The following is a 14,397-nucleotide window of genomic DNA, read 5'->3' as shown; positions in this document are numbered from 1 at the left end:
AAAAGCAATTAAGTAATAGGTAACTGAGGCAAAGTCGTCTAAGCATATTTTCAGAGAGATAGATCAAGAAGATATTCTTAGTTAAGTTACACATTCTTTGGAAAAATATAAAGAAGGGATCTAGATTACCAATGATTATTATTAAAACAGCCCAAAATGAGTTCTCTCTAACTTAAAAAAAAATAAGCTGAAATGATCATGGATCAATAATTTTCTAATATTTTGTGCTGACATCTCATGATTTTCTAGGGGAAATTAGATCTTGTTATTTAAAGTCCGGAAATCAGAAAGAAGGCCCTTTACAGCATCAGCCATCAAATTATGACAGTTTCTCTCATGCTCGGTAAGTGGAGGTCTGGTTTCAGGTTTGGGAGCTGTCGCATTGCTGGGGGACATGTAAATTACTCTGACTGTAAATGAAGTGAGGATCCTGGTGTAGAATGAATGTGTTAATCCATTTGTAGGTGTCAAAGCATGTGGGTTTTTCTTGAGAGGAAAAGAAAATCTAATGTAGAAGAAGAATAAAAAATAAACCGAACTGTTTTATAATAGCTGCATCCAAAAATGAATATAAACATGTAAATACAAATAGGAATCCTATGCAAACAATAGTGCTCCCTTCAGATAAAATAGTGATGCAGCTCCAGAACATGTTCTTAAATTCGTTTTGAGGAAAGGACCAGAAATATAGTTCTCATCCATGATAGTGAAGGCAGGCGTTTTTGTAGATAGGTAATGGAAACATTTGTTCTATTTTCCTTCCTTCAGAATGTATTGAATAACTTTCTAAATTCTGTTAAGCTGATATTAAATTAGCTTGTATATTTGGAACATACCTGGATTGATGGCATCATTGAGCAAGCTGTAAATCTTACTAATGGTGGACTGAATTCATTATTTTTTCTGGACTTCAAGATTCTCTTTTTTTATTATTTATTTTAGAGAGAAGGAGAGCACATGTGTGTGTGTACACACATGTGTGAGCAGGGGGAAGGGCAGAGGAGTAGAATCTCAAGCGGACTCCTGGATGAGTGGGGGGTTGGGTGGCACTCAATCTTGTGACCCTGAGATCATGACCTGATCCCAAAAGAGTCAGATGCTGAGCCACCCAGGTGCCCCTGGACTTCAAGATGCTTTGAGGATAATCCATGTGGACACACTTCAGTTGCTTGCTCAAAGTACATTTTTCATGTACATTTTGTTAGAATTGTATGTATACTTGAAGACTTACGGGAGTCTTTTGTGGTGTGATTGGAATGCCTTAGGCTTCGTCTCTGGAGAGTTCAAAGGGAGTTATAGGAACCTTAATTCCAGATCCTGTGGTTTAGTGCTCCTTCCCAAGGTCAAAGTTTCCTTAAAGGGTATGCTCAGGAAATTCAAGGAGGGCCTAGAAGAAAGTTAGTCTTTGTCCTTGCAGTCTGGTCTCTAGGTGGAATTTTGTTGTGTGCTAGCCATAGGTGTTCTGTCACTGTTGTCACTGCTGCAGAAGGAGCTGACGTTGGCCATCCTGGCAGATCTGATGGGTGCTGTAGGTGGTGGCTCTCCCAGGCCACACCATCCCAACTGGACCCCGACCCTGAAGCAGTCTGCTGTGTCCAGAGCCACTCTGATGGGGAAATGGGCATGCTCTCCATTGCTTCCACGTCTTCCACTCTTCTAATAAAAATAGACAGAAAACAAAATTCTTCTTCTGCAGCCAAGAAACATCCAGTCTCCCAAGAGGAGAGGGAGGTTTGCTGTCCGCATCTCAGCCCCAGCCGCTGGGACATTTACCTACAGTGACTTGATGGACTTAGGGATCTAGGATGGCAGCTTTCTTAGAACAAATGTTTAATTCTGTGTGAACACAGCTTTGAGAGCTGTCACAGTATTCTGCAGTCCTCTATTGCAAGCTGTAGTGTTCTTAAACTAAATATGGAACAATTATAAGCCCCGTATCTTCTCCCAAAATAAAATTATGAGATTTCCTTATTTTGATTTTCCTGGATAAATGTGCTTTACTTTCCCCTTCGGTAAATACTTTCGTTGTGTTTGCCGGGAATGCCTGGTAGCATAAGGTCACATATCCAGAGGCTTAAAAAATTAAAAATGTACAGTGTGCAAATCAGAATCAGAGCAAATGTCTGTATTGTTTCCAGTGGGCCCCACCTTCCTAGGCCATGCCACTTTTAGAGGGACCCTTTCACTCCTGTTCTCCCCTCAAGTGCTCTCTCTTTATTAAATTTTCCCAAAGTCTTGTTTCTTTCATTTCCCCTGCATTTCTTCCCCAGATTAGAGGTCTTTTGTGACCTGCCCTCCATTTCTAGAGCTGCCTGGGCTTCAGTTTGCTGTAGGGCATTTACAAGGAGGGCGAGAGCTTTCTGCCAGGTGAGACTGTGGCTGCACAGTACTGCTGGGGCTGCTAAACAAGTTTGTGCTGAGCGCCCCTGCAAAGCCATGTAGGGAATCTTGGGTCAGTCCTTCCTGAGCTCTGCCTTTTCATCTACATGCCACAGTTAGACCCACTTCCTGCTGCACAGGAGAGAATCCGTGTCAAAGAGGCTGCACCACTCTGGGAATTCTGTTTCATCTAACTGAGAAACCCTGTAGATGATTTCAGGGATGTGGTTTCTCCTTCTCCCTCACCCTCCCATTCCTGTGTTTTGACACCACTCTCAAACACCCCACTCTGGGGTGGGGAGATGCTTATAGTAACCCTTCTCATTCAAGTCCAGCGAGGACAGCATGCTTCTCCCATAAAAACCCCAATATAAGTCTTATTGAGTCTGATTGGTTCTGACTGTGCCATGTTCCCTGAACCCAATCACCAAAGCAAGTACTTGATTTACTTAGCTCTCCGTTCATCTGCAGAGCTGGAATTATAAGTTCCCCCAGAGACAGTTTGGGAGTGGCTCTTCAGAGGGAACTTTGGATGGATGGATGTGGGGCAGCAAAAATCAACAGATGACCCCTGAGGACTCTCTTTCTGGTAAAATGGTTCAATTAGATTAATTACTGACTTCTTTAAAGAGAATAATGATTAGGTTTTGTAAAAGCAGCCTTCCCTTCAAGAAAAGCTTTATCTAATGTCCCTGGTCATCATTAACATTTCTTTGTGTGAACATGCCAATGGAGAGCTCTTGGCCCGCCATCTCACATGCCAAGTGCTGTCTTAGACCACTTGTCCTCTCCCAAAGGTAATTTGCCAGGGCATTTGTTTTAAGAGCTCTAGGAAAGCATGCCACATAGCCATGCCTATCTTCTCCTTGTCGTGATTCACAGATAAAATGAACTAATATACATGTTTGCTATCACACGTACAGACTATTGAGACCATGTTCTCTATACTGTCTATGCTTTGAAATAAGTTAGTCATTTAGAGGGGACTTTGTTATGGGGTGTTGTGGCAATTCAATGGCTCATTTGGGCATAGGAGATGTATAGTGCTTCCTGTTTAATACATGAGAACAAAACTCAAGTCACTTCACTTACCAAAATTATAGCATTGAAGCAGTTCCCTTGGTAGTTCTGGGAAAGCAGTTAAGGGACTGCCATCTGTTTAACTCATGCTCAGGAAAAATGGCTCAGTGCTGTACAGAGTCAGAGGTGTTCTTCTGGATCTAAACTGTTGTCTGACGCACTTATGATGAATATTCCAACAGTCTCAGAGTCCTCCCCGGATTTAGGGACAATGAAAGCTATGCCACTCATCATGGGAGGCTGATTTATTTGGATTCATAATAAGCCTTGGGTTTTGTGGAAGTTCATGATGTAATGATGATTTGGGTATCTTTGAACTGGTTGTATGAAGGATAAACTATTGTAAATAGGATAAAAACAAGCAGGCTGGTTCAACTGAAACATTTTAATCCCTGCATTATCATACCACTATGTGAGGGGTGTGCATGGGGAGAGCTTCCTCTCTATCTGTAATGGAAAGAGTGACAACAGAGCAGAAGGCAGCTGATAAAGTGCAAGCCTGCAAGTGAGGGTTTTGCCACTTAGAAGGGTCAGGTAAGGTCCCTCATGCCTTACACCTGTGTCCCAACACACCTCTGGTCTTTCTATGGGAAGCTATATTATGGCGGTTCCTGGCCCCAAAGGAAGTATTTCCCTATAATAACTCTGGTAGTGGCAGCCTCCATTTGTTAAATATGTATTATGTGTGAAGTGCTAAGTCATGAATTATCTAATTTCACCTGCATGACAGAGGGGAGATGGGTGATATTCACTCCATTTCACAGAAAAGGAAGTAAGTCTGTCTAAGAAACATGCTGAATGTCAGTAGCTCATAAGTGGCCTCTGGACACTTGAATCTCCCTCCCTGCTACTGCCCCCCTCCGCAGGGGAGGGGCCTATGACCTCAGAGCTCCTTGGCTTCCAGGAAGGTAGTATAGACAGGAGAAGCTGGTCAGTGTCAGATGGTAGGAGTGGTGGCTACTCCAGTCCACTGGAGGGCATTTATCCTGTCTGCAGAGGGCTGCTGCTTCTCCAGAACAGTAAGCCTGGCCACCGGATTTTCCAGTATTTTCTGCAAGGAGCCAAAATCTACATTTATTTGTAAAATTCTGTTTTGTTTAATGTTATCAGTTTTAATTTTTTAAAAAAATTAAACTGATGATGTGTGTGGTTGGCTGTGGCCTGTGGACCACTGGTTGTCCACTCCTACTCTGAAGCCCAGGCCTTCACCTGTACCCTGTATCCTCCTGTGGAGCAGCCCTTCCTGCAAACACATGCCTTATGGAGATGCCCTTATGTGGTCCCCAGTGCACATGGTGCGGTGAGCTCGCTCCTCCAGACTGCTGCTTTACCCTGTCCCTCCATCCCTCCTACATTAGTCAACCTTTAGTTCTTCCCTTCTAAGCACCTGCTCTTCTTTGCTTTGAATGCCCTTTTCCATTCAGCTCTACCTTTTGGAGTAATCATCTCTCAAAGCACAAATTACAATCTGTCTCCTTCTACTTCTTTATCTTATCAATCCCTACTGTGAAAATAAAATGACTTTTCCATGTTACCATCAGAGAAGGGCTTATCACATTTATTTGTTTAGGACTCCCATCTCTCCTAGACTGTTCTTGTCTGGAGAAAAATGTGCCTGTAGAGCCCTCACTTAGCTCTCTGTAGGTAGATGTTTGGTATATATTGAATTGAATCAAATTGAATCCTAGGAAATGACACAGATAGCACAGCTGGAGTTCTGGACAGTGCACAGACCAGCTGGGCCTTTAGGGAGAGCAGTTGAGAAGCTGGATAGGATGAGCGGAATCGGGCCACAGGGGCCATGAAGCCTGGTTGGGAAGTTCACACTTTGTTCTACTTGCAGCATGAGCAATTTGACCTATTTGTAGACAGAAACAATCCAATGAACCTGGGATTATAAAGATAACATCAGCAAATAACTCCCTCACCTTGCGATGCTTGGAATGAAAGAGCCAGAAGCACTAGCAGTTTGCCTGGTCATTTGAATACAGAATGTTATCTTCTTTTTGTAAGTGGGAAAATGGACCCCCAGACCCCCAAAACTGAAACTAAAAACCCCCAAAACCCCCAAACCTGTAGAATGACTCTGTTTAAACCCACTCTACGTAGAAATCAGAGATTGCAACTGAGATTAGATTTTCCCGCTTTGTATACCACTCAATCCTAAGGAAGGCTTTCTCAGTCCACATGGAAGGAGGCTGTGATGATACCTCAGGATCCATAGTATCCCGTAGCATATGAGTGTCAGCCGTAGGCTGATCCAGATTTAGGTTCCTACACTCATATAAACTTTTTGGTTGACATTGAGCAGCTTGTTTAGCCATCTTAGGTATTAGTTTCCTAATCATCGATATCTATAGTACTTAGGACGGTGCCTACCATAAGGAAGGACATTGTTGTTATTACCTGTAACCAGAAGCAGTAGACCAGGGGCTCAAGGTCCCTAATGGCCTTGTAGAGCAAAGCATCCTGACTTGACCTAGGTAGAAGCCTTCCCTCTTGTGCTTTTTTGAGTTACTTTATGAGATTTTAAGTGGTTAAGTAGTCTGCATTCTGTCAACCTGTTGTATTCCAATCTTTTGGCCTCTGTTGTAAATTTAGAGCAGGTTGTTTAATATTGTATCCCTAGATTTTCATGCCATTAAATGTTGAGTTCTACCACTACAATAAATATAAATTTTGATTTTGAACTTGGAAGGATTCCTGGTTAGGGCTGGTGCTAAGCCATTCAGCCATGCAAGATATTGGAGAGGCAGCTTTTTCTCTGTAAGGCAACTTCAGTGGCTGGGATTGCCTCCAACTAGGCCATTAAACCACTGATTCTTATTATTGGCAAGCAAGCCATTCCTCTTTGCCATTGTTAAGTCCAGTTACCATGTGACAGTTTTATATCCTTGACTCCCAAGCATGAATAGGGAATTGTTTGCAATGTAACTTCCATGTCTCTTTGGGGATTCCTGGAGGAAACCAGGACAGGAAACAAATCTCCCTCTTTGCTGTCACTGTCATTGTGGGAACCCGTGCATTTCTTATTCACTGCCAAAGAAATATAAGCAACATTTTCCAGTTGCACATAACTGTCCATAAAGCAGGTACCTTTGGTAACACTCTCTAACATAGTTCTGTTTTCCCTAGAACAGCATTTGTAATTGCTATTTAAAAAAACTTTTAGAGGATAAATTCACTACCCAGTACCTAGGCCTGACTCAGGGGCTCAGAGCCTAAAATGAGCTACTCTATCTAGAAATGTGTAGTCACTAGTTTGCCCAGAAAATCAAAGTTGGCATAGGCTATCTGCTTGGGAAGTTGAAGTGCATCTTGTGTCTAAAAGCTTCATTACAGACTGGACTTTTGTTTCTTTCCTCTGTAGGTCTTACAATTAAAGCTTAATAGCTTTTTTCCTTCGTTCAGCAAAGATTTATGGTTCTTTTGTCTATAAATTCTTCCAAGTAACATCACAGAGCTTTCTTCTGAGAAAGCTATATCACCACACTTCAGTACTAATCTGGCTTTTCCAGTGTCATAAACAATCTAATGAAAATGCATACAAAAGGCATCTTGTTTGCTCTCCAGTGAAATCTGATGGAAAGACAAAGTATTTACATTCATTTTGAGCATCTGTTATTCAAAAAGTAGACATGGTAGTCTACTGAATGGAAGACTGATTCTGGAGAATAGTAGTTTAGATTTTATTTATTTCAGAGAGAGCACATGTGTGCAGAAGCAGGGGGGAGGAGCAGAGGGAGAAGAAGGACAAACCAAATCCTCGAGGAGTGCTGGGCTCCATCCCATGACCCTAAAATCATGACCTGAGCCTAAGCCAATTGTCTGATGCTTAACCAACTGAGCCAACCTGGAGCATACTAGTTTATAAGATTTTTATTGGAGGATTTTTATACTTAAACTAGTTTTTAATTGAAAAAGTAGAGTAGGTTGGGTAATAGTGTACTGATTTATCTGGATTCACTTATTTTTGGCTTTTATTTGCTTATGAATCATTGTAGTATATATCAAGGCGGATATTGTTCTAGTTATAAACAACACTTATTTTTGGACACTGCTGAGTCTCTAAACCCATTGAGTACTATGCTCTAAAGGGGAATTGAAGCCTTGCACTTACCCTTTGTTGCCTCTTCAGAATTCTTACTCTTTTGTTGATATTACTAGCCTTTCTTGACCTTTATCTTGTTAAAACTTCTCTTACTCTTTGAGATCAACTCTCAGGAAAGCCATTGCAAGCCACAGTGATATGTACCTGGTCTCCAAAAAAGTCAAGTAACAGAAAGTTGCAAAAAATAATTATCTTTTTTAGAGCTCTTATTTCCCCCCATTAGTCAAAAGAAATAGTGGTCCCTTGTTTGGACTAGTGGAGCTAGAGTATAGAGTATTGAAGTTAGTCAGTTAGGTCTTCAAAATGTGGAGAAAAATGTATGTTCTCCCAATATTGGATACACTCAGTTCTGTGTCCCATTCAAGTTTAATGAAAATGTGAAGTCTGGTTATAAATATTTCAGAGTCTGCATATAGCTACGTTAATATGTTAACTTGAAAAGGAGAGTTATATGTGTACTACTTTAAATTAAAAAACTTTTGGGGGGATCTGAGTGCTTTTGATCACACAGAAATAGAAGTAGTCTGAAAGGAGCATAGGAGCATCCAGAGGTTTGCCTCTGAAGAGTTTCTGCTATCCCAAATTTCTATGCCCTTTGTCTTTTGTTTTTTAGTTATTACTCTTCTGATCCTTCCACTCTGGTCCTTATTTCATTTTCTTGGACTCATGAGAGAGAGATGAAGTTTTCTTTTCTTTTCTTTTTTTTTTTTTTAAGATTTTATTTACTTATTCATGATAGTCACACAGAGAGAGAGAGAGAGGCAGAGACACAGGCAGAGGGAGAAGCAGGCTCCATGCAGGGAGCCCGATGTGGGATTCTATCCCGGGTCTCCAGGATCACGCCCTGGGCCAAAGGCAGGCGCTAAACCGCTGAGCCACCCAGGGATCCCCAGAGATTAAGTTTTCATCCAGGCACTGAGGCATAAAGATGGAAGATTCATGAATTTGCTTCTAGAAAGACTTCTGTTTGGGACACCTGTGTGGCTCTGCCTCTCTCTCTCTGTGTCATAAATAAATAAATAAATAAATAAATAAATAAATAAGACCTTTGTTCTGAGGCACCATCTCTGAATTCCTGGGAAGAAGGCGGGCCGCACAGTGTGCTTCTGTTTTGGTGGTCACAGCCCTGACTACCACACGGTGGCAGCAGACCCCATGCTCAAGGCCCTGTCTGCCTCCCTCCTTTTGCTCAACTGCACAGGTGAATTTTACCCTCCAGTGAAAGGAGAGTTCTTTGCAAACTTTAAGTCTAGAATCCATGTTAAAATTCAATAATAAAGCCTATAGTTTTCAAAACAATGTTACTGTATTTAAATATCCAAATATTGAACACGTTTCTTGCTGTGACTTCTATTTTTAAGCTGTTCTTCTGGGTGGCTTGTTCCTATGTCCCCTGAGTAAGCCTGAAAAACAAGAAGGATCGACAGAAAGAGAAGTCCTCCTTCTCTAGATGGTGGGCCATAGTTTTTGGGATCTGGGAAAGATAATTTCAGGATTTTTTTCCCTACATTAATGGGAAAATATAGAAGAAGCACATGTATTTTGATTGTTACTTGTAGAAACCTAGATGAATGAAAACTGGGGACTACGGTATGGTGGAATGCTGACACCATCAATCTGAGGCTCAGCTCAGCCGGTAGAAGAGTCACCATTCTGGCCCAGACTAGCTTCTAGCTCCTGGCCCATCTTTATCTCCTTCTAGTGGCTGCTTCTTTGGTAGCTTCTATTATGAGCCACTATTTCTGCTATTGCTCTGAGCTCAATCTAGTTTAAATCAATTTATTGATGCCATCACCCTGAACCACAGTAGCTTACCAGACATTAACCAGACAGCGGGTAATCAAGACCAGATATGCAAGTATTGTTCAACGGTAGTTCAGAATGTAGTTTTACTACAGGGTTGGAATATTACGTTTTAGAGAGTCACTTTCTCTTAAAACTCAGCTCTTTCACATTATATTTATTAATGTGAAGGGAAATCTCTGGCCTTAAGTTAGTAAAACAGAGACTTTTTATTTTTTATGTATTTATTTTATTTTTATTTTTTAAAGGTTTATTTGAAAGAGAGAGAGAGAATGAGAGGGAGGGGCAGAAGGAAAGGGAAAGAATCTCCAGCAGACTCCAGGCTGAGTGTGGAGCCCCCTCGGGGGCTTGACCCTATGACCACAAGAACACAACCTGAGCCAAAACTGAGAGTCAGACACCCAACTTCCTGCAACATGCAGGTGCTACAGAAACTTTCTAGGTCATTGTGAAGCCCACAAGGCACGGCTGAAAAACAAGCAGCAGGTAGTCTGGGAAGACCTGTAAATAGAAGACGGACAGGCATTCTTTAAGAGTTGGTAGGAAGACTCCTGCCCACTGTGTGATTTTTTTGTGACATCGTCACCTCTTTGGTTCTTGAGTGGGCAAGCTGGTGCAGGCGGATTACAACCAGGACAGCAGGACTCCAGAGAACAGCATCTAAGTGAGGGGAGAAATCTCTTCCAGGTGAGCAGTTCTGCCTAACATTTAATCATCCTCTGCCGGCCAGAGAGGAAGCCCATCTATAAATGCCAGGGCAAGCTTTCTGATGAGGATGTACCAATCGTAAACCTAGGACAAAGCTAGTAACATCATCATGCTCTGCTTAGAATACTCAACTTTCATAAAAGAGGTTAATGAAGAGGGAACTTAATAAACTGTTTGGATCTCTTTTTATAAAATAGGGTTAGGTGCGAGTAGAGGGCAAGACACTCTCTCCCCATTCATGTTAATAGAGACAACTAAGAATTAATGTTATGTGTATGAAAAGCATAGGGATCATGTTGCTATTTAATATGAAAATAAAGTCAGGTTCTAAATCAACAGAAGGAAAAGAAACAGTAAGGTGTGGCTATTAAGTGTCTACTATATGGGAGATACCATTTGATGGTTTAATACTAGTGTGATTTAATTCTCACAACCTCTACACAGGAGGTATCTTCCCTGTTTTACAGGTGAGAGTTGAGGTAGGACAACAAATGCTTATAGTCACAGATAGTAATCCGCAGAGCAATAATTCAAGCCTTGTTCTGTTTAATTCTAGAACTTATCCAAAAGATTTTAAAAAGAAAACCAAACCCTAGATTTTTACATGGGCTTTTAAAATGGCTTCAATTAAGAAACTAAAGTTATTTATTGTTATTATTACTTTACTATCAGAGACATGCTAAGTAACATGCAGATATTAAGCTGAGGTGTGTTAACACTTCTTTTGTATCATATTTCCTGGCAGGAAGTACCAGCAGGGGGAGGCTTGCTCTAACACCTGTCTGTTAGACCTTATACAAAAGCCAGGTCTTAGTTTATTTCAGCTGGCAATAGAGGGTGCTATTCGCTTTCTGGGATTTCGCACAGAAGCACACATTTCTATCCCATTCCTGCCTATTTATAGTCATCATTTACATTATCGATGGCAATGTCACATTAATCTTTTGGTTTTAGTGAAGTTCTGGCACTTGCTAAGATTTAGATTCTCCTGAATTTGTACAAGCAAGGCACTTACGACCCTATTTTATTTCGCTACTGAACAAAAGAATTTTAGTATGCAGTGGTTTCTAAACAAAGCAAAAAAATTTGAATGAGCATTGCCTTTATAAATTTAACAGTTTTTTTCCTCTGTTAACAAAAGATGTTGCACTACTACCACAGGCAGGAAACAAAAGCATTGTTTGTGAACAGTCATCCAAATAATGGAAGGATGGGACTTTTAAGTTTGCAAACTCCATGCACTTCTTGATTTGCTTCTTAAATCCTGACTTTACCATATGATATTTCTTGAGTGGTTCTTTACAGAGACATAAGTGTACCATCAAGTAGTCATGAATTATGTCTGAAAAATGTACAGAAATATGTATGCATGCACACACACACATCTGTGTGTGTGTGTGTGTGTGTGTGTGTACAGTGTGTGTACAGTGGAACTCTTTTAAACACTGTTCCAATGAAATAAGTATTTACATGTTGGTGAATACAGTAGTAGAGGGTAAGGAAAAAGAAAGATCCAAAAACCTGTCAGAGACTTTATAATTAAATATGAGGCTAGAAATCAGAAAGGCGTTACATTAGTGTAGCATCTGCATTCTTGAGGCAGTTTGGGCTGCAAGTTCTATAAGATCCCAAAATCACAGTGGGTTAGTGGTCAGGAAGTCCAAAAATATAATCAGTGCAAGGTTGGTTAATTCAGACACTCAGTGTTGTCATCAGGAAACGAGTTTCTTTTTCTTGTTTTTTTTTTTTTTTTTTTTTTTAGAATTTATTTATTTATTCATGAGAGCTACAGAGAGAAAGAGACAGAGGCAGAGGGAGAAGCAGGCTCCATGCGGGGAGCCAGATGTGAGACTCGATCCAGGGACTTCAGGATCACACCCTGGGCTGAAGGCAGGCGTTCGACCGCTGAGCCACCCAAACGTCCCAGGAAATGAGTTTCTTTTCTTCTCTCAGCTGTGCTCTCCTCAGCCTTGTTTCTCATGGTGACAATGTGGCTGCCCCAGCTCTGATGTTTTTTACTCACACAGCATCTAAAGGCCAGGAGTAAGACAGTGTCTTACTTTTGTTACTTTTTAAGAAACAGAAAAACTTGTACATGAGCTCCCTAATGTCCTCAGCCGTCTCCCCTTTGCTCCACAGTGGCCTCTTAGGATATGTTCTCCTTCCCCAAAGCCAGGCACTGGCACAGGGTCTATAGGATTAGAGTGATGGTATAAAATGACTAGGATTGACCCCCGGGACTAGGGAGGCTTCTAGTCTCTTCTAAAGCCATAGTCCTGGATGACTGAATAAAATTAGAGTTATGTCAGCAAGAGTTCTATTAGAAATGACTGTAGGATAGGTAGTCGGTATTGCCCCCTCAAGGTTGTTGGCACCCTGCTAGAAAAGCAGATGGAGAAATGTGTCCTAGTTTTTGCTTTCTGAGCCAAAGGAAAGATGCCAGGCTTGAGATTTCTGGAAGAGTTTTATTAATTTACATCCTGTCAACCTATGCGTGATTAAAGACAATAAAACTATATAAATATAGATTACAACTAATTTAATAATGGCCTCTTTTCCAATTACCTGAGGCATTTCTTGCACCTTGTGTGTACTTTCTTGACTTTGGATGGGGGTGGGGGCGAGGAGGGGATGCGGAGCGAGTTGGGGGCTGGGGGGGGGCAGCAGAGATGGTAGATAGTTTCTTCCAATTGCTGTCTTTGGAATTGTCCAGACACAAAATATGAAGCTAGAAACTATTGCTTCCATCTACCCACCCACTAACTATGTGCAAAATTAAGGTCTTCATCTCTAGGACACCAGGCATCTATCTACCTACCCCCATGCATACCAACTCTGGACAGCCTGAGTAACTTGAATGTGAGCAGGATGATTGCCCTTCTGCATGAGGATAGTATTGCAAATTACAAAATTCCATCCCTTAACTGCATACATAAGGTTGTAACAGTCATAAAGACTTAGCCACTACCTGCATCGGGGATCCCTAGTTTCCTTGTGTTCGTGTGTAATGAACAGACAACTTCCATACTTCCATGTAACCAGAGGTTTCTTTTGTCTCTCCCCAGAGAGATACAGATAAGCTCCTCCAGTACCACCACTTCTGAGAGTCAGGATCCTTCTTCTGGAGACCCAGCAGTCAGTGCACTTCAACAGCAGCTGTTACTAATGGTGGCTCGGAGGACCCAATCAGAAACCCCACGGGTACGTTCCAGCATCACTGTGAATGTTCCAGAAGCATGGATCTTGAAACCTGCTTTGTGGTCACATTACCTAACAGAATAAATCAGGTCTTATCCTGAAGTTTACATTCCTAGGTTGTGGATATATCACTGCATGGTAGCCTATGAACGTGGGAAAAAAATGCCATTTAGATAGCAAGTATCCTTCATTGCTACTAACAGGATTGCCATTGTCTTATTACTCTTCCAACCACATTAGAAATTCGTGTACATTGATCTTGGCTTCCAGGATGCACAGACCTCACAAGGGCTAACTTGGTTAGGTTGCCTTTTTTTCTCACCAAGGTTGGAAAAGATCTGAATTTTTATTAATTTATGATGGCTTTATATGTTAAACACTCAGATTCTTAAAAAGAATCTGGACTTGAAGAGAGACTTTATTCTTGGAGCAAATGACATTATCATCAAGGGGCTTAAAATATGAAGGCTCCTATTATTTTACTAAGAGATAACTTACTAATGTTCATTCACTTATTCATTACACCTTTATGAGCATGACTGTGGGAGAGGCAGAGCAAAGAATTCAGAGCAAAAGATCACACGAGAGATAAGACTTACCGCCAGATAGGAACCTAGATCTACAGGTTAAAGTGGGGGCATTTCAGACAAAGAAGCTGGAGAAGGCTCCTTAGAAGAGAGGACACCTGGGCTAGACTTTGGAGGAAGGTGGCTTCAGTTGGTGTAGGCAGAGGGGTGCTGTCAAGCTAGTGTAAAGTTTCTCCATTGTTGTATTTATCTTCCGTCAGGCAATGTTGTGATTTCTTCTAGACAACCTCACTTACAAAAAAAAAATGCAGTTTTATATTTGTTTTTACGATTTATTAACTACATTTTTCTACAAGATGCCTGATGACACAGTGGGTTGAAGTTGGTCAGATGTGTGAAGAAAAGGTCCTGTTACCTTGTAACTGACTGCACATTGCTCTGGAGTCCTTACTCCTACTGACTGGGTAGAGAGGTCTGAGAAATGCCAAGTGAGTGGAGTCAGCCTTTCCAGGTTTGAAGAAGCTGCTGTGGGAGCAAGCATCCAGCTAATCCAAAAACTCAGTCTTTAGGGCATTTTTTTTCCTGTCCATG

General features: G+C 41.3%; 1 protein-coding gene across 4 annotated transcripts in view; it reads left to right on the top strand.

Annotated features, from left to right (window-relative positions):
- Positions 1-14,397, top strand: part of PCNX2 (pecanex 2) — a 300,858-nt gene that overhangs the window by 53,390 nt on the left and 233,071 nt on the right. For all 4 annotated transcript variants that reach the window (XM_041748906.1, XM_041748907.1, XM_041748905.1 and 1 more), the window contains exons 8-9: positions 250-343; positions 13,147-13,282. In XM_041748906.1, coding sequence (XP_041604840.1) covers positions 250-343; positions 13,147-13,282 — 230 coding nt within the window. The remainder of the gene's footprint in view (positions 1-249; positions 344-13,146; positions 13,283-14,397) is intronic.

This window comes from Vulpes lagopus, chromosome 3 (genome assembly GCF_018345385.1).
Source record: "Vulpes lagopus strain Blue_001 chromosome 3, ASM1834538v1, whole genome shotgun sequence".
Lineage (NCBI taxonomy): Eukaryota > Metazoa > Chordata > Mammalia > Carnivora > Canidae > Vulpes > Vulpes lagopus.
Note: the sequence above shows the minus strand (reverse complement) of the source record. Positions and strands in the feature narration are given on the sequence as shown.